Below are 20,410 nucleotides of genomic sequence, written 5' to 3' on the forward strand. Positions count from 1 at the left end.
CAGACATTGCCGGCTCGGCTCGCATGGATGTGCAGGTCCTGCAAACCACGCGACCTCCTGCTCGCAGGATGCTCCTTGCCCACCAAAAAAAAGGGCAAGGGCTCCTTGTCCGCTCCTTGCCAGCCGCTTCCCACGCTCCTCCGGCTTTCGGGGCCCGTGCGGCTGCATGGTTCACGCGGCACCAGTTTTCCCGGGAACCCCGAGCGGGTTCTAGGCATTAACGTGGGAAAAAACGTGGTTGCGCCCGGAGGAACGACCCGGGTGCAGCCAACGCGGGGCCGGCAGGGAGCTGGGGGGGGGCTGAAAACACCCCTTGAATTCATCGCGCCGAGTTACACGCGCGACCCTGCTCCATCACGTGCCCAAACATCTCGGCCGGGAGCTCGGCGCTCTCAGCGTCACGGGACCTCGGCGCCGGCGGGGGCTGCAGCCAGGCGGGCGGCTCCGGTTTCGCAGCGGGCTGCCGCTCGCCGTCGCCTCGCAGGGGGATTATCCAGCCTGCCGCTTCCCCGCTCGTCCGCTCTGTTTTTCGCTCCGCGTCCCGTGGCTCGGTGCCATCTCCTAAGCCGCGCGCCGGGCTATATAAGAGCCGGAGCGGCGGCGGGGCCGGCTCGTGCTGCAGGACGCCGGGGCGAGCTGCAGCGCGCTCTCGTCCCGGGAACGCCTGGCCGAGCCGCCCTGCTCCGCTCCGCCGCCGCTCCGAGCCCCCGCCGAGCCCCCCCGGGACCGCAGCGCGGCTCGCAGCTTTGCACGGAGAGGATGGGATTTTCCTTAACGGGTTTTAGACGGTTTATGTAGGTAAGAGCAAAACAAACAAATGGGAAAAAACCGCTGTTAAGTCTTGTTTCCTCCGCAGTTAACGGTGATGCGACTCTGCCGCGGAGGGCGTTTTAACGGGAACGCGCGAGGGGGCTCTGAGCTCCGCGGAAGCAGGGAGACGCGCGTGGGAGCGCGGGGCCGCCGGAGCGCCGGTCGGCTCTCCCCGCCGCGGCCGCGCGCCGTCGTTCTTCAACGGATCCGGAGCGCGGGATTAAAAGGGCAGCCGGGGCCCGGGTTTCGGGGAAGGAAAGCGTTCTGTTTGATGCCGCTGGCTCCCGTTCCCGATCCCTCGCAGAGAGGGGCTGCGGGCGGCGCGGACGCCTTAACCCTCCCCGCCGCGGCCGCGCCGGCGGCTCCAAAGCTTTCGCTTTAATCGTCCCGGCTCCGGGCTCCGAGCGTCCCGATTCTCCCTGCATGACATTTGCGTGAAATCCAGTTAAAACAAGGCACAGCCGGCTCCAAAAATAGCCTCCAAGCGGGAAACAGTCTTTTAACCTGGATTAATTTTTTCCTGGTTGTTGTCTGACTCTGACTTCGTGACCCCGTTGCAAGCTCACAAAACACCCTTCCTTTACTGCTTGTGTTATTTTCGTCCGACGGGGATTTGCTACGGTATTTCCCATTCCCATACTCCCCATTCTCAGCGTGTTTTGTTAATGCTCCTTACAAACCGCAAGTTATTTTTGCTGCTGGCTGGTCTTTGTTGGCCTCATTTCGTGGGTAAACTGAGGCACTTGAAGGCTAAGGCAGCGTTTTCCATGGGTTCATTAAGTCTGGGGTGCTTAAAATTAAGCGCCCATAACCCCGGCTGGTGTCACCCTGGACTTTTGAACACCAGCTCAAACCGTGGGTGCCTCCATAAAGCGGATACCCAAATTCTTGGAACTATGGGGTTAAGTGACTTATTAAAACAAGACATGGAGTAGCTGCGCTGGAGACCCTCAATCCCTCACCTCTGTACGTGCGAGAAAGGAAAATACCTGGATTCTTGCTAAAACTTGCAGCGAAGGCTTGCCTTGTACATGGGGTTTTACACTTTCGGAGGAGCTCACAAGCCTTCACCTTCCCAGCACTCCCGTGACACAGTGCATTTAGCAGCTATTGCTGTATTAAGCTCAGCTTGCAAGCAGAGGGACCTTCCGCAGCCCTGTGCCCGCGTCTCTGGGCGCGAGTTTCGGCAGAGCCCTGGCCCTGTTCATAGCACCCGTCGGTACTAACCCCGGCCGCTCCTGGAGGGAAGAGCGACGTTTCGGGAGGCATGTGGAGCCGTGTGGGCTAGCTGTGGGCTCAAAGAGCATCGCTGCAGAAGTATTTAATCCAGAAAAGGCCCCTTAGGGATGGGCCGTTAAACACACTCTCTGCAGAATAGATTTAGGAGCACGGTTCGAGTGCAAAGGCAGAAGCAGCTGAGAGGATGTGGATGCTGTCACACCGTGTCCGGTGCTCCTCTCGTCGGGATGTAAATCGGCAGGAGCTCCCCGGAGCCCGCCGTGTCCCGCGGAGGTCGCAGCAGCGGCACAGAGGAAGCGCTGCCCTTTAAGCAATTTTTTCTGCCGGAGGTGGGACGGGAAGATCACTGGTCCTGAAACGGTGAATCAAGAGGGACGTGGTCCACGGGCAGTGGGCACAAACGGCCCGGTGCTGCGTCTTGCGCAGGCTCAGCCGTGCGCACACACCGGGTTGCTTTCTCAGACGGGTCCTCCAGCGGTCATAGGCACAGCTGCGAGCTCCTGGGCTTTCAGCTCGTCTCCTTCTTTGGTCCATCCCTGCTCCTGCAGGGAGATGCATGGAGCAGCTGTGCACGCTCCTCCCAGGCCAGGCAGGTCCCGTGGCCATACCTTCTCCCCCATCCGAGGGGGGGACACCTCACCCCCCCTCTTATGCCACAGTGGGACCTTATTCTGGGAGAAGTCTCCTGAGATCAGCAGTGGTCAGCGGTGGGGTGAAACCAACGGGCTTGTGGCACTACGTCTCCGGAGTGGCAAAACACAAGCCGCCAGGGATAGACCAGCCTCCACGGCCCGCCTCGAGGAAAGCAGCGGCTACCTGTCACGGAGCTCACGGGGCTCCAGATCAGGCCTGAAATAACTGGACTTGTCTCCGTAGGTCTGAGGAAAGCACAGGACGACGTCGGATACGTGAGGAAGCTCCCGGTTGCTGCCTGCGACGAGGATGGTCACAGCAAAAGGATGGCTGCTCCTCCTCCTCCTGGGAGCCACGTCTGTTCTAGGTGAAGGTTAAGCGTTTATATTTTTGCCACAACGTTAGCTAGATGCCCTTGCCCTCTCCTGCCTGCCGGCGTGCCTACGTGAAGGTATGCCTCCGGCCGCGCAGCCAGGCTCCAGCCCGCTCCCGGCGGGAAGCTGCCCCGGCTCTAGGTCAGCGGTGCGTCAGCGCGGCTAAACGACTTGCAGGCGAGGGCTGGCTCCTGCCCAGCCCCCTCGGAGCCTGGCCAAAAACGAACTTGCAATTGTTTGCCTCCATCCAGGCGGACACGAGTCGCCGACTTCCAGCCGGACCCCAGCGAGCCCTGCTAGATGGGCCCTCCTGGTGACGTCTCCCGAGCGCGCCTCGTCCAGGATAGCCACACGTTAGTATCCGAACAGCAACTGTCCCGTTTTGTAGAGGAAAACTTGAGGGATGGAGACGCTGAGGTCCAGGTCTGCCGTAGGGTTAGGCTTCGGGCTGCCCTTGAGGAGCCAGGCTGCAGGGTCCCCCAGCAAACCTGTGTCGGGGTGGGAGCGGAGGCCAGGTCTTCGCCTGCTGACATGCCCAGGTACAGCAGGTTGTCCCGTCCGTCCGAGGCCGCGTAGAGAAGCAGCCTCCAGACCTGCCCATGGAAAACTTGTGCACGACGGAAATCCGAGATCAGATAGCGAGGGAATCTTGTGAAATTTGCCGGTTACAAAACAGAAACCAAACCAAACGAACGCACGAAATGACAAGAAACGTAACAGAGCCGAACTTGCTGCCCTGGGCTGGCCAGGCGGACGCGCACGTGCGCAGCCTCGGGTGGGAGCTGTTCGGAACGCCTGATCGCGGGCGACACCCTCGTCTGGCGTCCGTGCTGGCAACGGTCCCTGCCCTCCGCGCGGCTCCCGGGTTTGCAGCCCGCAGCCCGCTCCCGGCCCTCGCTCTCCCTGGTCCTTTAGCACCCACCAGCCACGCCGGCTCTGAACCGAACCTTTGGGGAGGGAATTCTGTTGTTCTCTAAGAAAAGACGCACGAGGTTTTACCTGCCCGTTGCTGGACCTTAAATCCCGTAGCACACCAAAGGGCTGAGCGATAAGGCACCTACCCCTCTGCTCCGGTGGGCTTTTCAGAGAAAACACGTTTGCAGGCTATTTTGATCTGTTCTCTGAGGCTCTAGAGGAATTTTTCCCTGAAATCCTCTGGCCAGAAGCCTGGGGAAAAGAGCAGACAGAATCAGTTTTTCCCTGGGGACGTGCCTCGAAATCCTGCAGAGGCTCCGGAGAGCTGCTGCCTCCTGTGTCCTGAGCGTCCGCCGAGAGCCGGGGCTGGGCAGGGCTCTTGCTTAGCTCACCAGTTTAGACGTAACTGGACGGGGACAGAACAGGGAAAGCGTCCTAAGAAATACGTCACGCCCTGGAAAAGACACGGGCTCAGCGTGCTGGAAAGGGGTAGGGGAAGGAAGCCCCGGCTGCCCTGCAGCTGCGTTTCGGCCCTCTGGCCGGCTCGCAGCCTATTCTATCCTGAATTTCCAACGTTTTGCGGTCCGTGAGGACACCAGGCACAAAGGCGGGCAGGGGACCTTGCTCCGCAACCAGGCGCCAAGAGGCGCATTAAACAACCAGGCACCGAGAGAACAAGCCGGGGGCTGCCGGCTCCCCTCCTGCCCGCTGGCAGCCAGCGAGCGCGGAGGACAGCGCGCGTCCCGCAGCGACAGCCGTCCTCCCCGGCTCCAAAGCAGGAGAGCGCAGGCTCGCCTACCTCGACTTCGCTGCTCCTCACGCAGGGAGCTTGGATGGGAGCAAAGACCCGAGAGGTGATGCCGGAGCCCAATTAACAGGACACGGCTGCAGCCGAGGCATGTTCTCCGTCCAGCGGGCCACCCCGCACCCCTGCTCTGCGAGCGGAGCTCGCCGTGCCCTTCCCGACGCCAACGAGGGTGGGCTCAGCAGCAAGGGCCAGTTTTCCTCCTCTTCCTCCCTCCACGCAGACTCCCAGCCTCGTGCCTAGCAAAAAGCGCTCGTTGCAGCTCCCCCCCCCCCCAAATCGGAGCAGAACAACACTGCCCTTCAGCGTCCGGGCTAGCCCAGGCACACATGTGCCTGCAGAAGCTGGTCTTGGCAGCCTGCAGGATTCGTGGCAGCTTGAAACTTCTGCTTGGGTTGAAGCCAGCGAGGCTGGGACAGGCCAAGAGCTCCAGCCACGCATGCATGGCAGAAGTGGCAGTAGAAGGAAGCAAACCGTAAGGGATTCCCATGTATTCCCCCACTGGGAAACTTGCCTTCAAATCTCATCGGGCCAGGTCTCTCCCTGGGAACGGGGGCTCAGCACTGGCTCTTGCCCTTCCCGGGATTTGCTTCTTATAGCTGCTCTCCCGATCTCGCATTCCCGAGGAAACCCAACCCTCAGTGGGGTGTGCTGGGCCTCCTTGCCCCAGTGATGGGAGAGGGGTAGGAGCGATAGAAAGAAGGGAGGTCAGCAATCCTCCAAATGCAATGTTCCTGGCTGAAAATCCAGCCAGGAAGCCCTGGGAGGAGAGCTGGCATTGCCAGGCCAGCTGCTTTGAGCATACCAGGAGGTCACTGCAGCACACAGACGTCTCTAACCCCAGAGCTGACTTCGAGGGGGTGTTTGACACGATACTGTGTACCAAGGTGCAACCCAAAGGGAATCTGGAAAAACTGAATGGCTAAGAACACCTGGATCTCTCTAATCACTCATCTTCCTGACTATCAATTCTGTAACTTTTCCCCCTAGGTCAGAGGATCCTGAAACAAGCCCTCGGCAGGATCCAGCTAGGACAGAAAACCTTCAGCCCACTGGTAATGCTCAGCCTAGAAAGTAAGTCTTTTCCAACTCCGGCAGCTTTTCTTTGTGAGGACAATGGGTTTTTATCCACTTTTTTTTTTTCCCCAGCCTTAATTTATTACTGAACCAACGTACTTGACTAGATGGGACACTTAGGCAATGGAATAAACGTTAATCATCCCCTGCCTCCTGTAGGCTTTTGGCTACCCCTGACACACGCTGTTGGCTTCTCTCCTGGAACAGTGAAGGTCAAGTGCATGACCGCAGCCCCCGTTCCCGCGGGAGCGCCGCCTCACGCCTGCTCCAGGCGCGCACGAGAGGTGGAAGGACGAGGAAACCTCGACTAGCGAGCGATGCGTTACGCCCAGCCCTCTCGCGCCGAGCCCGAGCGCGCCGGGCTCGGCTAGCAGGAGGCAGCTGGGCACCCGCTGCCCTTCGCTCGTCCTCGCAGCCCAACGCCGCCTGGACGGTCCTCGCGCTGCGCGCACGCGGCAGGAGCTCGCGCAGGCCACCTCGTGACGAAGCCCTCCCGGCTTCGCGGCCAGCAGAATGAAAAGCAAGCCCCCATCCTCCCCCCCCCCCCCGGCTGCGGTTTCCGAGGTGCCCCTGTCAAATTTGGGTTGAGACGTTGCCGTCGCGGAGCCCCAGCCTGTCCTCTGATGTCGCAGCCGGCTTTGGCAGCAGCAGCAGCCACGACTTAGCTGCAAAGGAGGCAACTAAACTTCCCCCCTTCCCGTGCCCACGAGAGCAGGCAGCGACACGGCGCAGGGCATTTCTTGAGGATTAAAGTCCGCGGGGCAGCAACGACCCACGGAGTCGGCTCTGCCCACCGGCTCTTCCCAGCCGCTCGTTAATCCTCAGGAGATACCCTGACGCCTCAAGCTTTATTGCCCAGCGCTTGGCATTGCCGGCCAGGATTTAAATTCCACCGGGCACTGGAAGGGATGAACAGTGACGATCTAGCCGAGAGATTAGGGGACTTTCCCAGCCGCCCGTCTCGTTTTCACGGTGCCGCTGTCTCTGTCGCTGCTTAGCTGCCGGCTCAGCGCCATGTGTCTGGGAAGAGTCAAAGCACAGCAAATAGGGACACGGGCACCCAGACAGGGGATTTGCATCCCTCCCTCCCACCTGTCGAGACACATTCTGGGAAAACTGGCAGGAAAGCTGTGTTTTCCCCTCCAAACGGATGGCACAAATCGGTCTGTCACGTTGTGGCTGGAGCTTGCAAAACAGCGGTAACTCGTGCTTCCCGAGGAAGAACTAAAACAAACCCGGGAGTTTCTGACCAATGCATTAGGAACTAAGGCTTCTGCCCTCGCCTGTAGGCAGTGAGCCGTAAACGCAGCACTCGGAGCCCTGCACCGAGCTCAGCAACGCTTTCCTGAGGTCGAGGTGCTTGTTTGCCCCGGCCGCAGGCCAGCAATCGCGGGACACGGTCCCCGGGCTTTGCATCAACCGCCCCGGCGGCGCTGGGGATTGCAAACGCTCAAAGCCCATAGCTCTTAACCTGGCAAATACAGGCTTTACTGCAGGGGAGGGCGCGCGAGAGACCCACGGGGTCGGAGCGCGAGCTGCGGAGGGGGTCCCCGCTGGGCAGCCGGGTCCAGCGGCGCGCTCCAGCCCCGCGGAGGGGGGGGGGGATGTTGAATACGGAGCAGCCGGCGGGAACGCTGCCTGCGTGACGCTGTGCATCCCTGTGCCCCGCAGGCAAGAGGAGCGGCTCTCGCAGCGGAGAAGCGACGCTGGGCTACGCCAGACGCAGTACGTTCCCGCCTGCCGGCCAGGACGCAGCGCGGTAGCTCGCTCCCTTCCCGCGCCTCCCCCAACGCGCAGTGCCGCAGCCACCGGGCTTCTCCCCCCCAGCCCTCGCTTGCTGCCCTCTCTGCTGTCGCGGAGCTCCCCAGGCCCTCGTAATGCCGCTTTCCTCCCTAAGACGCACCTCATCCTTTCCTTATCATCACCCCTGGCTCTGCAGACTAAAGCATCAGTTCTAACAGTCATCATCGACATTACAGAAGAGCCTCCAGGCTTAGCGGGACACGGGGCCCCGTTGCTCTGGGTGCAGACACCCAGCATCGTGGGTCTGCCCTGAAAAGTGCAGTCCACGTGAAGGAGTAACAAGGAATTGCTTGACAAGAGCCAATTTGCACTTGGCTGATCCCAAACTAACTAAGCAGGGTTAGGAAGGATCTCACGGAAATCACACTTTAATTTGTTGCACGTTAAATGTTTGTTTGGGGGTAAAAAAGGCAGGCATTTACTGGTGCATCTCCTTGAAAGCTCACCTCCTCCTATTCACCCCCAAATTGTCAAATAAGGTCTATCGATCTGCCCCTCAGGACACTGAACTGGAGACGCCGACCAGCCAACAGATTAAAAAGGCCCAGTTCAGCCAAGCACTCCTTTCCAAAGCAGATGTCACAGCGCTCTGGCTGCTGTCGTTTAAATTGTGTTTTCCAGCCATTGAAACCTATTTAAGCACCTGCTCTTGTAAGAGAGGGTTTCAATTTCGAATGTCGCTATTCAAACAGCTTAGCTGCGTGTGCCTGTCTGCTTTGCTAGTAAATAACTTGACCTGGTTTATTACAAATCAGGCGGAAGAGTAGGTGTGAGGAAATGATGCCACATGCACGTTTCCAAGATACCTCATTTTTAGAAGCTTTAGTCACAAGTGCATCCTCATAAACATTACTAGAACATTGTCACTTAAAAATAAACCCAAACCACAAACTGGGAGGCCATCTCTTCCATTCAAGCATTTTAAATTAATACCATATAGTAAGCTTTTTAAAGAAATTCCTTTAAACATCTGACTGCATGCAAAACTCACCATAAACCCTCTTTGTGTTTTACAAGTCAGCTGCCCCTTGAAATGCTAAGCGTGCTCAGTAGCCTCCCCGGTAAAACTGGTGCTCGCAACCGGACACGCGCTTCTCCTATAGGCAACGTATGCTGAAGTATGGTTAAAGACACTCCACATGATCACACCCGCAATTTTACCCCCCCCCTTTTTTTTTTTTTTTTAATTTAACCGCATTAAAACACAGGCACATGTTGCCCCTCAGACAACTTTAAACCGAAGTCAGTCAAAACTAAGCATGAGCTGCGTACGCTCTGCTCCCCTTGAGTTATCCTCATCGTTCCGAGTTCAGTAGCCTGCAGGGATTTAAGTTAGAAGCATTCAGGCGCCTTCTCATGCTTTATACCTGAGATCCTTGAACATGCTTTGAGTTTGCATAATCGATGTGGTACATAACATCCAAATGCACAGCCTTAGCTATATAGAATCTGTTAAGAAAACTCCCCCTTTTCGGGCATGAAAGGTTATCATGTGCGTAACGCGCGCCTCAGTAACACAGCAATGATGTTATTCAAGGTCCGCTGCTGCAGGATTCAAAGAGGTTTTTGTCTCCCTGGTCGAGATGGAGCGAGTGCTCGGGGAAGTGCGGCCAGACCGGTGTCCAGAAGCGCACCAGATCCTGCCTAGGCGAGCGCCTCTGGGGCGTGCACTGCAACGAAGCAACCGAGGAAGGGCGGCTCTGCGTTGGACACGTGTGCTCAGGTGCTCCTATAAACTCGGCTACGGGCAGGGGACGACGTCCTGATCTCGCCACCGCGCAGGCGCTTTGCTCCCCTCGCTGACGTTTTATCCTCTTTCTCTCCCTTGCCAGAATTTTGTGAGCTGCAAAACCTGGCCTCCCTTTCCCCCCGCACCATCGGTGCCGTCCAGATCATACTAAGGGAGCGCAGCATGGAGACTTTATGGCCAAATATCAAAACTGGGGGGGGGGGGGCAAGGCACAGGGAATCATCAGGGACCCGTAAAGATCCGGGGGATACGGGAGAAATCCGGCTAATCTTGTTATAACAGCAGCTCTCAAACTCTGAGGCTAGTCTGCAAAGCACTCGGCGAACACGGGGTAGAGGGAATTGCCACATACCCTGCTAAAGGGGTCCTTCTTATCATGCCCTTTTAAACAAATCACTCTAAAATATTCCTTTTCTTTTCCCACAGGGAAAGTTGTTTCAGGTTTTCACTGATTTCCTTAATTTCCATGGCTTATTTCCAGCATTAAAAAGAAAAGATAGCTCCCGTATAGGGATGCTTTGCAATTGTAAAAGGAATTATCTGAGCCATTGCAAGTGGAAAGAACAGTGGCTCCCAACAGAGATTAATCCCCGCAGAATCACTGTTTGGGAGACCATTTGCTAGACCTGTCAGATGATGTTTATCTGACACTTAACCTATTTCCCGCACAACTTGGGATATATTAGAATTAATAGGGAAGAAAGCTTTTAAGATAAACCAATGTCGTGGCATTTAGACATGAGTTTATAACAGAAAACAACGAAGCTCAGGACATTTGGATTTGTGGTTTTGCCAGGGTTCATCTAAGAGCTCACACGCTGGTCTGGATTCAAGTTTCCCTGAAAGCCAGGCTTTTGGGGAAGGTAAATAATGGTTCCTATAGGTAATTATATCCACGTGGCTACTTTCTACTAGTTGTCAGGTTTGAAGCTACGTAGGCCCTGCTGATAATCAGTAAAAAATATGTTCCGGATGCAATTCATTCCTTATGCAGCATCTGCCTTATGGCACCTAAGCTAAAAGCAGACCCGAACCCCCACCGCGGGCCTTGCAAGGACTCGCGGCAGCCTGCCGTGTCTCCAGGCCGCTTCCTGACCCGCGTACCTCTCCCGCAGCCTGCAACCTCACGTGCGCCATGGGCCACGTGAACGCCGACTGCGACGCCTGCATGTGCGAGGACGCGACCCTGCACGGAAGGGTCTCCCTCGAAGACGGCTCGCCCGCCGCCGAAGCCCGCGTCTACCTGCAGGCCAAGAAACTCAAGCTGTTAACCGCGGCTGACAGCAGGGGCATGTTCAGGATCCCCGGAGTCTGCCCGGACGGCAAGAACACCCTTAAAATAAAGAAGGCCAAATACGTGACTGCTTCCGTCACCGTGCCGAAAAGCAACAAGAGGAATCTGGCGATCCAAGTGCAGCTGGAAAGATCAGGTAGCCCCAGAGAGAGGGGAAAAAAGCAGGAAGCTTTACACAGTTATCAGAAATAAAAGCTGATTTTAGGACCGAAGGACTAATGAGATGGCTTTTTGCTCCTCTCGCAGGCAAACCCTACATTTTGAAGAGTCCTGACGACAAAGCAAGAAGGGTGGGACAAAGCGTGTCGCTCTGCTGCGATGCTGTCGGCAGTCCGGCCCCCGATCGCTATCTCTGGTAAGGAGCTCGCAGACCCGCGTGACAGCGGGCAGAAATCTTACCTGCTGCACAGACTGGATTTTTGTTTACCTTTACGAGGATGGTAAGGAACTATAAACATCGTAACTCATAAACATCCTAACTATAAAACAGTGGACTTAATAGATGGAGAACCCATTGCTGCAAACGATGGGAGATTTCTAGAGCTGGCATTTCTCACATATTATAGTAATGAAATCTGCATAGAGACTTACTGGAAAAACATATAGGTGGGGAAACTGAGGCAAGAGGTCTGGTATCCTGTGCAGATCCACACAGCAGGATGCCGCATGGCCAGGATTAGGACATAGCTCTGCTCCAGCCAGGCGGTCAGTCTGTCCCATTAACTGTCTGCCTGTTCCTGGCAGGTATCACAACGGCTCGCTGCTGGATCCCTCCATATACAAGTATAAAAACAACCTGATTTTGAAGAACCTGAACAGAGGCCAGTCGGGAGAGTATTTCTGCAAGGCCACTAGCGATGGGGGTTCAGCAAAATCCCAATCCGCCAAACTCTATGTAATAGGTAAGAAAAAAAATGTGCAGCTGGGAGGTGGCAGGGAGCAGAAACTAATGCACAGAAATTCTGCTACATTCAGGAGAGAAAAGTCACAGGAAGAATATTCAGGGTTTATCTCATTCCCTGGTTAGCAGATAAGCCCGACTGACTGTTATCAGCCAGATGCTCTCTGAAAACCAGAGTTCCAGATTTCAGAGGACCTGCCAAACCCAATCTTTTGGGCGCAGTGATGGCTCTCTACACTTGCTGCCTTACAAATGAACATTTCAGTGTTTTTAAATCCTGAAATATGTTTAAGTCTGTCCATAGCCAAAAATACAGCACACGTAATATCTAATAAGGCTGTGTTTGATGGCAGTGGCAGGTAAGCAGGAGCTGGGACACTTTGCCAGATAGGACTGCTCTTAATCAGGTACCTTACATTAAAACTAAGCACCTGCTTTACTGAAATGAAGGCCAGATGAATTCAGCTAACCAAAAATCCTGCAAAACACCTGTTTTATTGCTGTGCAAACCTGTTATTGGAAGCAATGTTTAGCTCTGAGGGTTTTATACCACATACCAAGGGCTGTACAATTATTTCATGCTGTTCATTAACAAATCCTATTTAACAGGAAGAAACGAGGCAGCCTGCAATCCCCAACCCCAAAGCCATCTCATCCGACTTCCACATGACTGTTTCCAAAAAACAACTAACTCATTCTACTACGACGTGGGCAAGTGCCCATCAAAGACCTGCGCTGGGAAGCTAGACAAAGGACTCCGATGCAAAGACAACACCGCTTACTGCTGCGGTGTCTCTAAAATGGAAATGAGAGAGATCTCGTGCAATGGATACACGCTCCCAACTAAAGTCGCTGTAGAATGCGGCTGCAAAAAATGCACAGAGACCAGAAAAACGGTACGAGGCAGAGCCATAGCAGCAGATAACGGTGAGCCGCTGAGGTTTGGCCACATCTACATGGGGAACAAAAGAGTGAGCATGACTGGCTACAAGGGAACTTTCTCCATCCACGTCCCAGCAGATACGGAGAGGGTGGTTCTAACTTTCGTTGATCGTCTACAGAAGTTTGTGAATACAACTAAAGTCCTGCCATTTAATGAAAAGGGAGGTGCTGTGTTTCACGAGATCAAGTTACTAAGAAAGAAAGCCCCTGTCACATTAGAATCCTCTGAGACCAATGTGATTTCGTTGGGAGAAATGGAAGAAGATGATCCAATTGCTGAATTAGAAATCCCTCCCTATGCATTTTATAGGAAGAATGGAGAAATCTACACAGGCAAAGTGAAAGCCAGTGTGACATTTCTGGACCCAAGAAACATCTCAACGGCTGATGCGACACAAAGTGACCTGAACTTTGTAGATGAGGAAGGAGATGTATTCCCACTCCGCACATATGGCATGTTTTCGGTGGATTTCACTGACGAACTGGGTACCGAGTCTCTTAACGCAGGAGAGGTGAAGGTTCATTTGGACACCGCTCAGGTCAAGATGCCAGAACACCTGGAAGAGATGAAGCTTTGGTCACTGAATCCAGAGACAGGATTATGGGAGGAAGAAGGGGACTTCAGCCTCGAAAAAAGCAGACGGCACAAAAGAGAGGAAAGAACTTTTTTGATTGGGAACATGGAGATCAAAGAAAGGCGGCTTTTTAACCTGGATGTCCCAGAGAGCAGACGGTGCTATATCAAAGTCCGAGCCTATCGAAGCGAGAGATTTCTGCCAAGTGAACAGATCCAAGGGGTAGTGATTTCTGTTATCAACACAGAGCCAGAGCCAGGGTTCTCCTCCAACCCTAGAGCGTGGGGTCGTTTTGAGAGTGTGGTCACCGGTCCCAATGGCGCTTGTGTGCCAGCCTTCTGTGATGAGCAAAACCCAGAGGCCTATACAGCTTATATCTTGGCAAGCATGGGGGGTGAAGAACTTGAAGCTGTATCCTCTGCTCCCAAACTTAACCCTAACGTTATTGGGGTCCCACAGCCATATCTCAACAAGCTCAATTACAGGAGGACAGACCACGAGGACCCGAACACTAAGAAAACTGCTTTCAGTATCAATATGGCCAAGCCAAGCCCCAATTCCCCAGAAGAGAACAATGGCCCAATTTATGCGTATGAAAACCTAAACGAATGCGAGGAAGCTCCATACAGTGCTGCTCATTTCAGATTTTACAGGATAGAGGGAGACAGGTATGACTACAATACCGTTCCCTTCAGTGAAGATGACCTTATGAGCTGGACTGATGACTACCTGGCGTGGTGGCCCAAGCCCATGGAATTTAGGGCCTGCTACATTAAAGTAAAAATAAATGGACCCCAAGAGGTGAACATAAGGTCTCGTAACATGGGGGGGACGCATCCCCGTACCATTGGCAAGCTCTACGGCATCAGAGACGTCCGCAGCATTCGTGCTAACAACCAGCCAAGCGCGTCAGCAGCCTGCCTGGAGTTCAAGTGCAGTGGCATGCTCTATGACCAAGACCGCGTGGACCGCACCCTCGTGAAAGTTGTCCCACAAGGCAGCTGCCGCCGAGACAGCGTTAACAGTATGCTCCACGAGTACCTGGTGAACCACCTCCCCATGGCTACGAACAACGACTCCAGTGAATATACAATGCTGGCTCCTCTTGACCCACTAGGGCATAACTACGGCATCTACACAGTTACCGACCAGGACCCGAGGATTGCCAAGGAAATCGCCCTGGGCAGGTGTTTTGATGGCACATCCGATGGCACTTCCAGAACTATGAAGAGTGACATTGGTGTTGCGTTGACTTTCACCTGCTCAGAAAGGAGCGCAGCAGAGCAAAGCATATTCCAGTCGCAGAGGAACTCGGGCCAGCAGTCGCTACTGGACCTGCCAGCATATCGAAGGCCACAGGGAAGCCGCAGAAGCCCAATGAGAGCTCAGCGCTCTCCCGCATACTAGAGCTGTATAGAAGCCTCGGTAGAGTCATTCACATTTGATTAAATATAATCTGAAAGGAACATCTACCTGCAAATAATCTATCTCAAAGCAGGTAGGTGTCATTATTTTTGAGACATAATTAAGGTGCACATTTTTTATTTTGCATTGCACCAGAAAGGAAAGACAGAAGGCAAAAATTGGGGGCCAGTAGTTGTAGTGGGTTCCTGTCTTGTTAAACATGTCCTAAAAATCTTCTTTCTGCCTGACAGTAAACAGCTTCACACATTAGCCTAAAGGGAAAACTAAATACATAACTGAATTAAATCATGTACATAAAACATTCTTCTGTTCTGCATCTGCAGACTTTGCCAGCCCAAGTACCTGTACAGTAGTTGGTAACATGAAAAGGAATAAATTGATTTCCTCATACTGAATTCAACTGCAGTTTTTTACTTGAAATGTAAGTATTTTATTTATTTCTAGCCTTTTTTAGAATGACTGTATTCAAGCTAAAGTACTGGCAGCTGCATTTCTAAAAACTCACGTTTGATAGCATGGAGAAGCCACGTGGATTTGTAGGTCCCACATGGATAAGATCACAGTTTGCTCTTGCTTCTTGCTTTCTTTGAGAAGAAAATCCATGCTCCAGAATAGGGTAGATTAATAAAAAAAAGTAATTTTGTTACTTTGACAATGGTGTATTCCTTTTGTGTTTGACATGTCCAAGGAAATAAACCACATGTAGAGTTGACTGAAGAAGAGTTTGCCAAATTTCGCAATTCCTTTCACAAACAAGTCAGTTTTTTCAATGTAAGGCCGATCCTGGGGTACGGGTGAGTGGTTTAGTGGCTAGCTGGTGCTCCCCTGAGTTCAGGGCTGGGCCAGAGGGTGCTGCAGACACCTCCAGGCTCTGTCAGGGAATCGGTCCCCAACTCACAGGCAGCACCAGCACTGTGAGATGGGGAGAGACAAGCAGCAGTGCTGGGAGAAGCAGAGTGGCAGGTCTGGGTGAGGAATGAGCTAAGGAGGCAGCAGTAGGCTCCAGCACAGAGGTAGGAGTGGGACATGAGATGACCGGAGGGGGGAGGCTGGGAACCAATGCTTTAAGGATGACAGCAAACCAGGAAATTTAGAGCAGGACCAGGAGGTGCAGAGACAGGGAGGAGGTTGGTTTCTTTCTGTATTCAGCAGCAGTGAGTAGGACTCTGTTGGGCAAGAAGCTGCTCTGATCTGAAGGTCTAGATGGCCACAGAAGGGGTCAGACAGACAGCTACCGCTACGAGTCATCCGCTAAACGCATTGCCTGGATACTTATCACACCACCACAAGCTCTCTCATCCACTTCTAGAGATGAATTGAGTACTGCACCAGCGAAGAACACATCCTGCGCTTTACACCCAAACATACCACTAGCAATACATTGGGGGCGCAGACAAGCCAGCAAGCCTCCACCACTGGAATTTTCACAAGAGATCAAAAAAAGTTGGCCAGTGCTACTGGATGAAAACTCAATCCAGAATTCAAACACACACTCAAGTGTGGTTTCTCTTCTCCTACCACTCAATTCCCTCTAATGTGTATGAAGCAGGTTCTGATCTAGATCTATTCTGAGCCCCATCTACAGCTCACTAAGGCAAAGGGAACCTTTCAGTAGCCTTTAGCAAGCTTTGGAACAGGTTCTCAGTTCAAACAGAGCATCTCAGGCATTAAGGACAGAGCTGTGCTGAACTCTGTGCCTATGCAGCCCAATTTATGGTTAAAAAGGTAAATTATAAAGGGGGGGGGAAGAGAACAATAATCTATGTTCTTATGCAAATTGTCAATTATCAAAGAGAAACAGAAAAGGAAGAGCTGTGGAATACTCTGGCACACCATCTTCATACCAATGAATTTAGACTTTGTGTGTTTTCTTTTGTGTCTAGTCTGCCGTGATGGTTTGGCATGAGCTCAGGCCAAGGCAGCCAGTGGGGAGCATTAGCTCGGACCTTCCCACAGAGCTCTTGGCTTGTGTTGCAGACTAGCAGAGAACTGTCTCTTCCCTCCACTCCCCTCCTCCTCTGCAGGGACAGGCAGCCAAAACCTGGTCTTGATTTCATCACTTTGAGGGTGAAATAACACAAATAATTTCTGCAGACCAACCCAGGAATTACATGGATGAAAACAGGCTCAGGATCTGCTCCCTGTGCTGCTGCACGTGGGCTCACCAGAGCCAAACACTGCAGAGTTTAAGGCTTTTTCTTTTGGGGGAAAAACTTCTGTTTAATAGCAATGAAATGGTCACAGCCTTAAGGCCTAAAATTCTGTCTATCCATGAAACAGGAAGAAGCTCTGCAAGTTTCCCCAAACTGTCCCCCCACTGCAGCTCAACTCTGACTTGGAGGAACAAACTAATCTCTGCGCTCACCAAGTCCCTGAGCTCTCAGGGGAGGCTGCTGACAGATTACAATGGATAACGAGCAAGACAGGTTTCAAACACGGCTGCTTACACACTATTAACAGAAAACAACCTTGGCCCAACGACCACCACACAGTGCTAACACTTCTTCATTACTGATGAGCCACCATTCCAAATCCATTAAGCAAATTTATCTAGGAGAAAAACTAAACAGGTCCTAGCTTCCACCTCGCATAGACAGGTTTTATGCTATAGTTCAGTGTCAATTCCGAATTCTGCAGCTCCTGAACGCTTGTGTTTACAGTCAGTGTAGTGCGCAGCATCCTTTCAGCAACCCGAAACGTAAACCACACTCCCACATATCACAAAAGGAGAGCATCAGCTAGAGGAATGCAGGAACACTGTGACTCAGCTCCTCCCTCTGCCTTGGCTTTCAGACCACCAACCTTGAGAAACAGTCTGAAAGAGGAGACATGGCTCCTAAACATCAGTAGGTTAGGCTAATGGCAAAGCATCTTCTATTAAGGTCACATAGTTTCCAACCCTTAGATAAAGCCAATGCCCTATCCCTCCTCCTCTTTTCAACAGAGCAAAAAAATACTGCCTCCCAGAAGCTATCAAGCTGCCAGCAGTCAGGATAAACAACACGAGGGGGGAGATTCTCATCTAGTCTCAACCTTCAAATCATTCACAGATTTTTGTAATCTGCTTTTTGAAAAGGCTCAGGTATACCTGTAAATATAGTCGCTTACACTTTTTGTTTACTTGTAATTTATTCAGCAGTAAACAGGAATAAAGAAGATTCCTAAGGAGAAGGGGGAGTAGTAGGGTTTCTGATTATGGAACAGATGCATCTAACTGCTAATCATCAGCATATTAGGAAATATCACTCCCCCTATTTACTTGAAACTGAAGATGACATCATCCCTATCCAACACCAGAGCCCTTCTGGTGTTCAAAAGCTTTGAAGGTCTACCAGTAATTTGGCTTCAGGGATCTTAAACTAAGCTTAGTGGATATTGGCCTAGGAATACCTTTGCTACTTCTTCTCTCTCCTGTGAGAGAACAGCTGTTTTATTTCACTAGTATCAATTTTCAATTGCTACGGTGGCTGTGCTTGACCTCAGCAGCGATACTGGGAATTGAATCAGAATGTCTATATTCCAGAGTCAGCCTTGACATGCTGCTCCACACCTCATCAGCAAACGTCCCATTTTTGTTATGTGGGCTCTGCAAAAATAATCATTACCTACTGGGTTAAATCCCTACTGAGCTAGGTGAAGGCAAAGTTTCCAAAGAGGCATTTTGACTAAAAGCTGCCTGGGGAACACCAATTCCCTTTAAAGCTTCTTTACCATGTCATAAATAGTATGCCAAAGATTTTCTCCATAAAAATAAATACATTTTACTCTCTTTTCCTCCATAAAATTATTGGAGTAAAGATGTGCATTTTCACAGCTAGGACATTAACTGTTAATCAAAAAAAACTGTCCAACCTTTGATATCTTACTATATAGAAAGGAATTCTGAGAAGCTTTAAAGCAAATTCTGCACAGATCAAAAAAATTAAATTACATGCACAAATAATGTATCCTGGCTACAACATGATTTAAACATTATTTGGTATTAAAGAACTAACTGAAGACATTCTGAGCTAGATTTTAATTTCATATTTTGCCCAGCTGACTGTTTTTCCCCTAAAAGAGATGCAGAGAGCACCATCTACTGGGTTGTGACTGTACTTCACTTCCAACTCCCAGAAGACGCATGGAAACTCTTTGCTGTTACTATATGCTTTAGTTAGGACTGAAATTACCACTTGCCAGCAGTGACCAACGAGATTTCACACCAGGTGCAATGCACAACTGTCACCAAGAGATGTAGGAATTGCCCTACAAGTTCTCTCTAATGCTAACATCTAATACAGACATTGCTACGTGTCATTTTGGAGACGCACGCAAGGCTACGCTGTGCGTACCACTCTGACCAAAATGTTCTGCTCTGTGAATAACAACAATGCAAAAGACGGGAATAGCATTTTTGCTGAATTCTGAAGTTGCTTCAAAGGATCTTTCTTTGGACCCACACCAGGCTACAGATATATTATAAATATATATATATATATATATATATAAATAAAAAAAAGCAGTGGAACCATCAAGGAATTTTCTCAAATATCATTCCTACGAACACAGCAGATGAATTAACATTTTGGTCATCTGAAAACTTTTTTGTACATTCTTCATTTCTCTACTAATTCAGCTTCTGACACAATTCATGTGTGAAGCCGGACTTCTAACATACAGCTGGATTAGTGTCAAAAACCTCACTACCTGTTGGGAAGCAGCTTTAAAGAAAGTGTTTTTATCCTCAAACATCCTCACTTTGAAGCATTGGAAACTGATGCCTGTGAGTTTTTTTAAAGAAAATAATAACATTAATAATGAAAAATTCCTAGAAGCTCCAAGTGGGAAAACACAAGGCAAGCTGGCATAAAATCCAGATTGATGATTTCAGTGAGGTAACAAAGACACAAAAAACACCAAACACCTACCATCTACAAAAACAAACAAACAAACAAACACCCCCTATCCACTCTATCAGCATAGGCTGTTATCTAACCTCTCACAGAAAGGCTAATCCGAACAGATTAAAGCAAAACGACATCACAGCCTTCACTTGCAAGCAGCAGATGGGAGGGAGCAAGGCATTAAAATATAACATTTGCTTGAAAACAGCTGTCAATTTTTAAATTTCTGCAGCACAAATCCCACCCTTAAGTCTGCAGTCAAAGTCAAAGGAATTCTCCATAGGGGCCTGACTTTCACCTTACAGTTGTTTCCAGGTTTTGACTCTGATTCACGGGCCTGGAATTCATGTGTTCTGCAAAACCTGTCAGAGGCAAATTAATTATTGGACTAATGGCAAAGAAAGAAAAATACTGCAGCATCTGCTCTAACAGATGCTTCTTTAAAAGCATTTTATCCATGTTATATAACACTTTTTTTCCTGAATTTTGTTTTTTTTACATTGAGTCTCACTCAAGTGTGTAAAACTCCTGCCACCTTGATATAAACCCTGTTCAGAATAAATTCAACACACGACTTCAGCCTTAAATTTCAGACACGAGTCCTTGAAAAGACATGAATGCATTGAAAAGTCTCATCAGCCAAAAGGACATGTGGAAGAGTCTTAAGCACAAAGCGCTGGCATTTATTGATGAGCATGAGGAAAATGGAGCCTTAGTGACAGCCAAGCCTACACAACTTCTGCAATTTTTTTTTTCTTTTAGGTTTCCAAATTTTCGTGATAATTCTGTAAATATGAAGCTAATGGAATGGTGCCTCATCAAGTCTGAATAGCTCCAGTGGCTCTGCTTTTACTTCTCTGGCACTCTGAAAAACTAGAGCTGCTCCAAAGGTCTGCCTGTTTTTTTTTGTTTTGCTGTCACCCTCATAGTGCCACATTACTTCTAAGACAGGAAAAAAAATAGAAAAATAGTCATCAGTTC

General features: G+C 51.1%; 1 protein-coding gene across 1 annotated transcript; it reads left to right on the forward strand.

Annotated features, from left to right (window-relative positions):
- The first annotated feature begins 334 nt into the window (after nt 1–334).
- On the forward strand, nt 335–15,198 carry CILP (cartilage intermediate layer protein). The gene is made up of 10 exons (XM_067305671.1): nt 335–798; nt 2,926–3,049; nt 3,308–3,409; nt 5,767–5,850; nt 7,525–7,578; nt 9,194–9,379; nt 10,522–10,836; nt 10,947–11,055; nt 11,445–11,602; nt 12,211–15,198. The coding sequence occupies exons 2-10, from the start codon at nt 2,992–2,994 to the stop codon at nt 14,523–14,525; spliced, it is 3,381 nt and encodes a 1,126-aa protein (XP_067161772.1). The 5' UTR covers nt 335–798; nt 2,926–2,991; the 3' UTR covers nt 14,526–15,198.
- The last annotated feature ends 5,212 nt before the right edge of the window (nt 15,199–20,410 follow it).

Source organism: Apteryx mantelli, chromosome 15 (assembly GCF_036417845.1).
Source record: "Apteryx mantelli isolate bAptMan1 chromosome 15, bAptMan1.hap1, whole genome shotgun sequence".
Classification (NCBI taxonomy): domain Eukaryota; kingdom Metazoa; phylum Chordata; class Aves; order Apterygiformes; family Apterygidae; genus Apteryx; species Apteryx mantelli.

Excerpts from the sequence above, each read along its gene's own strand:
- CILP (XM_067305671.1), top strand. The coding sequence starts at position 2,992 with ATGGTCACAGCAAAAGGATGGCTGCTCCTCCTCCTCCTGGGAGCCACG. Across the intron at positions 3,410-5,766 it reads CTCGTCCAGGATAGCCACAC|GTCAGAGGATCCTGAAACAA; the intron begins GTTAGTATCCGA and ends TTTTCCCCCTAG. Across the intron at positions 11,603-12,210 it reads CGCCAAACTCTATGTAATAG|GAAGAAACGAGGCAGCCTGC; the intron begins GTAAGAAAAAAA and ends CCTATTTAACAG.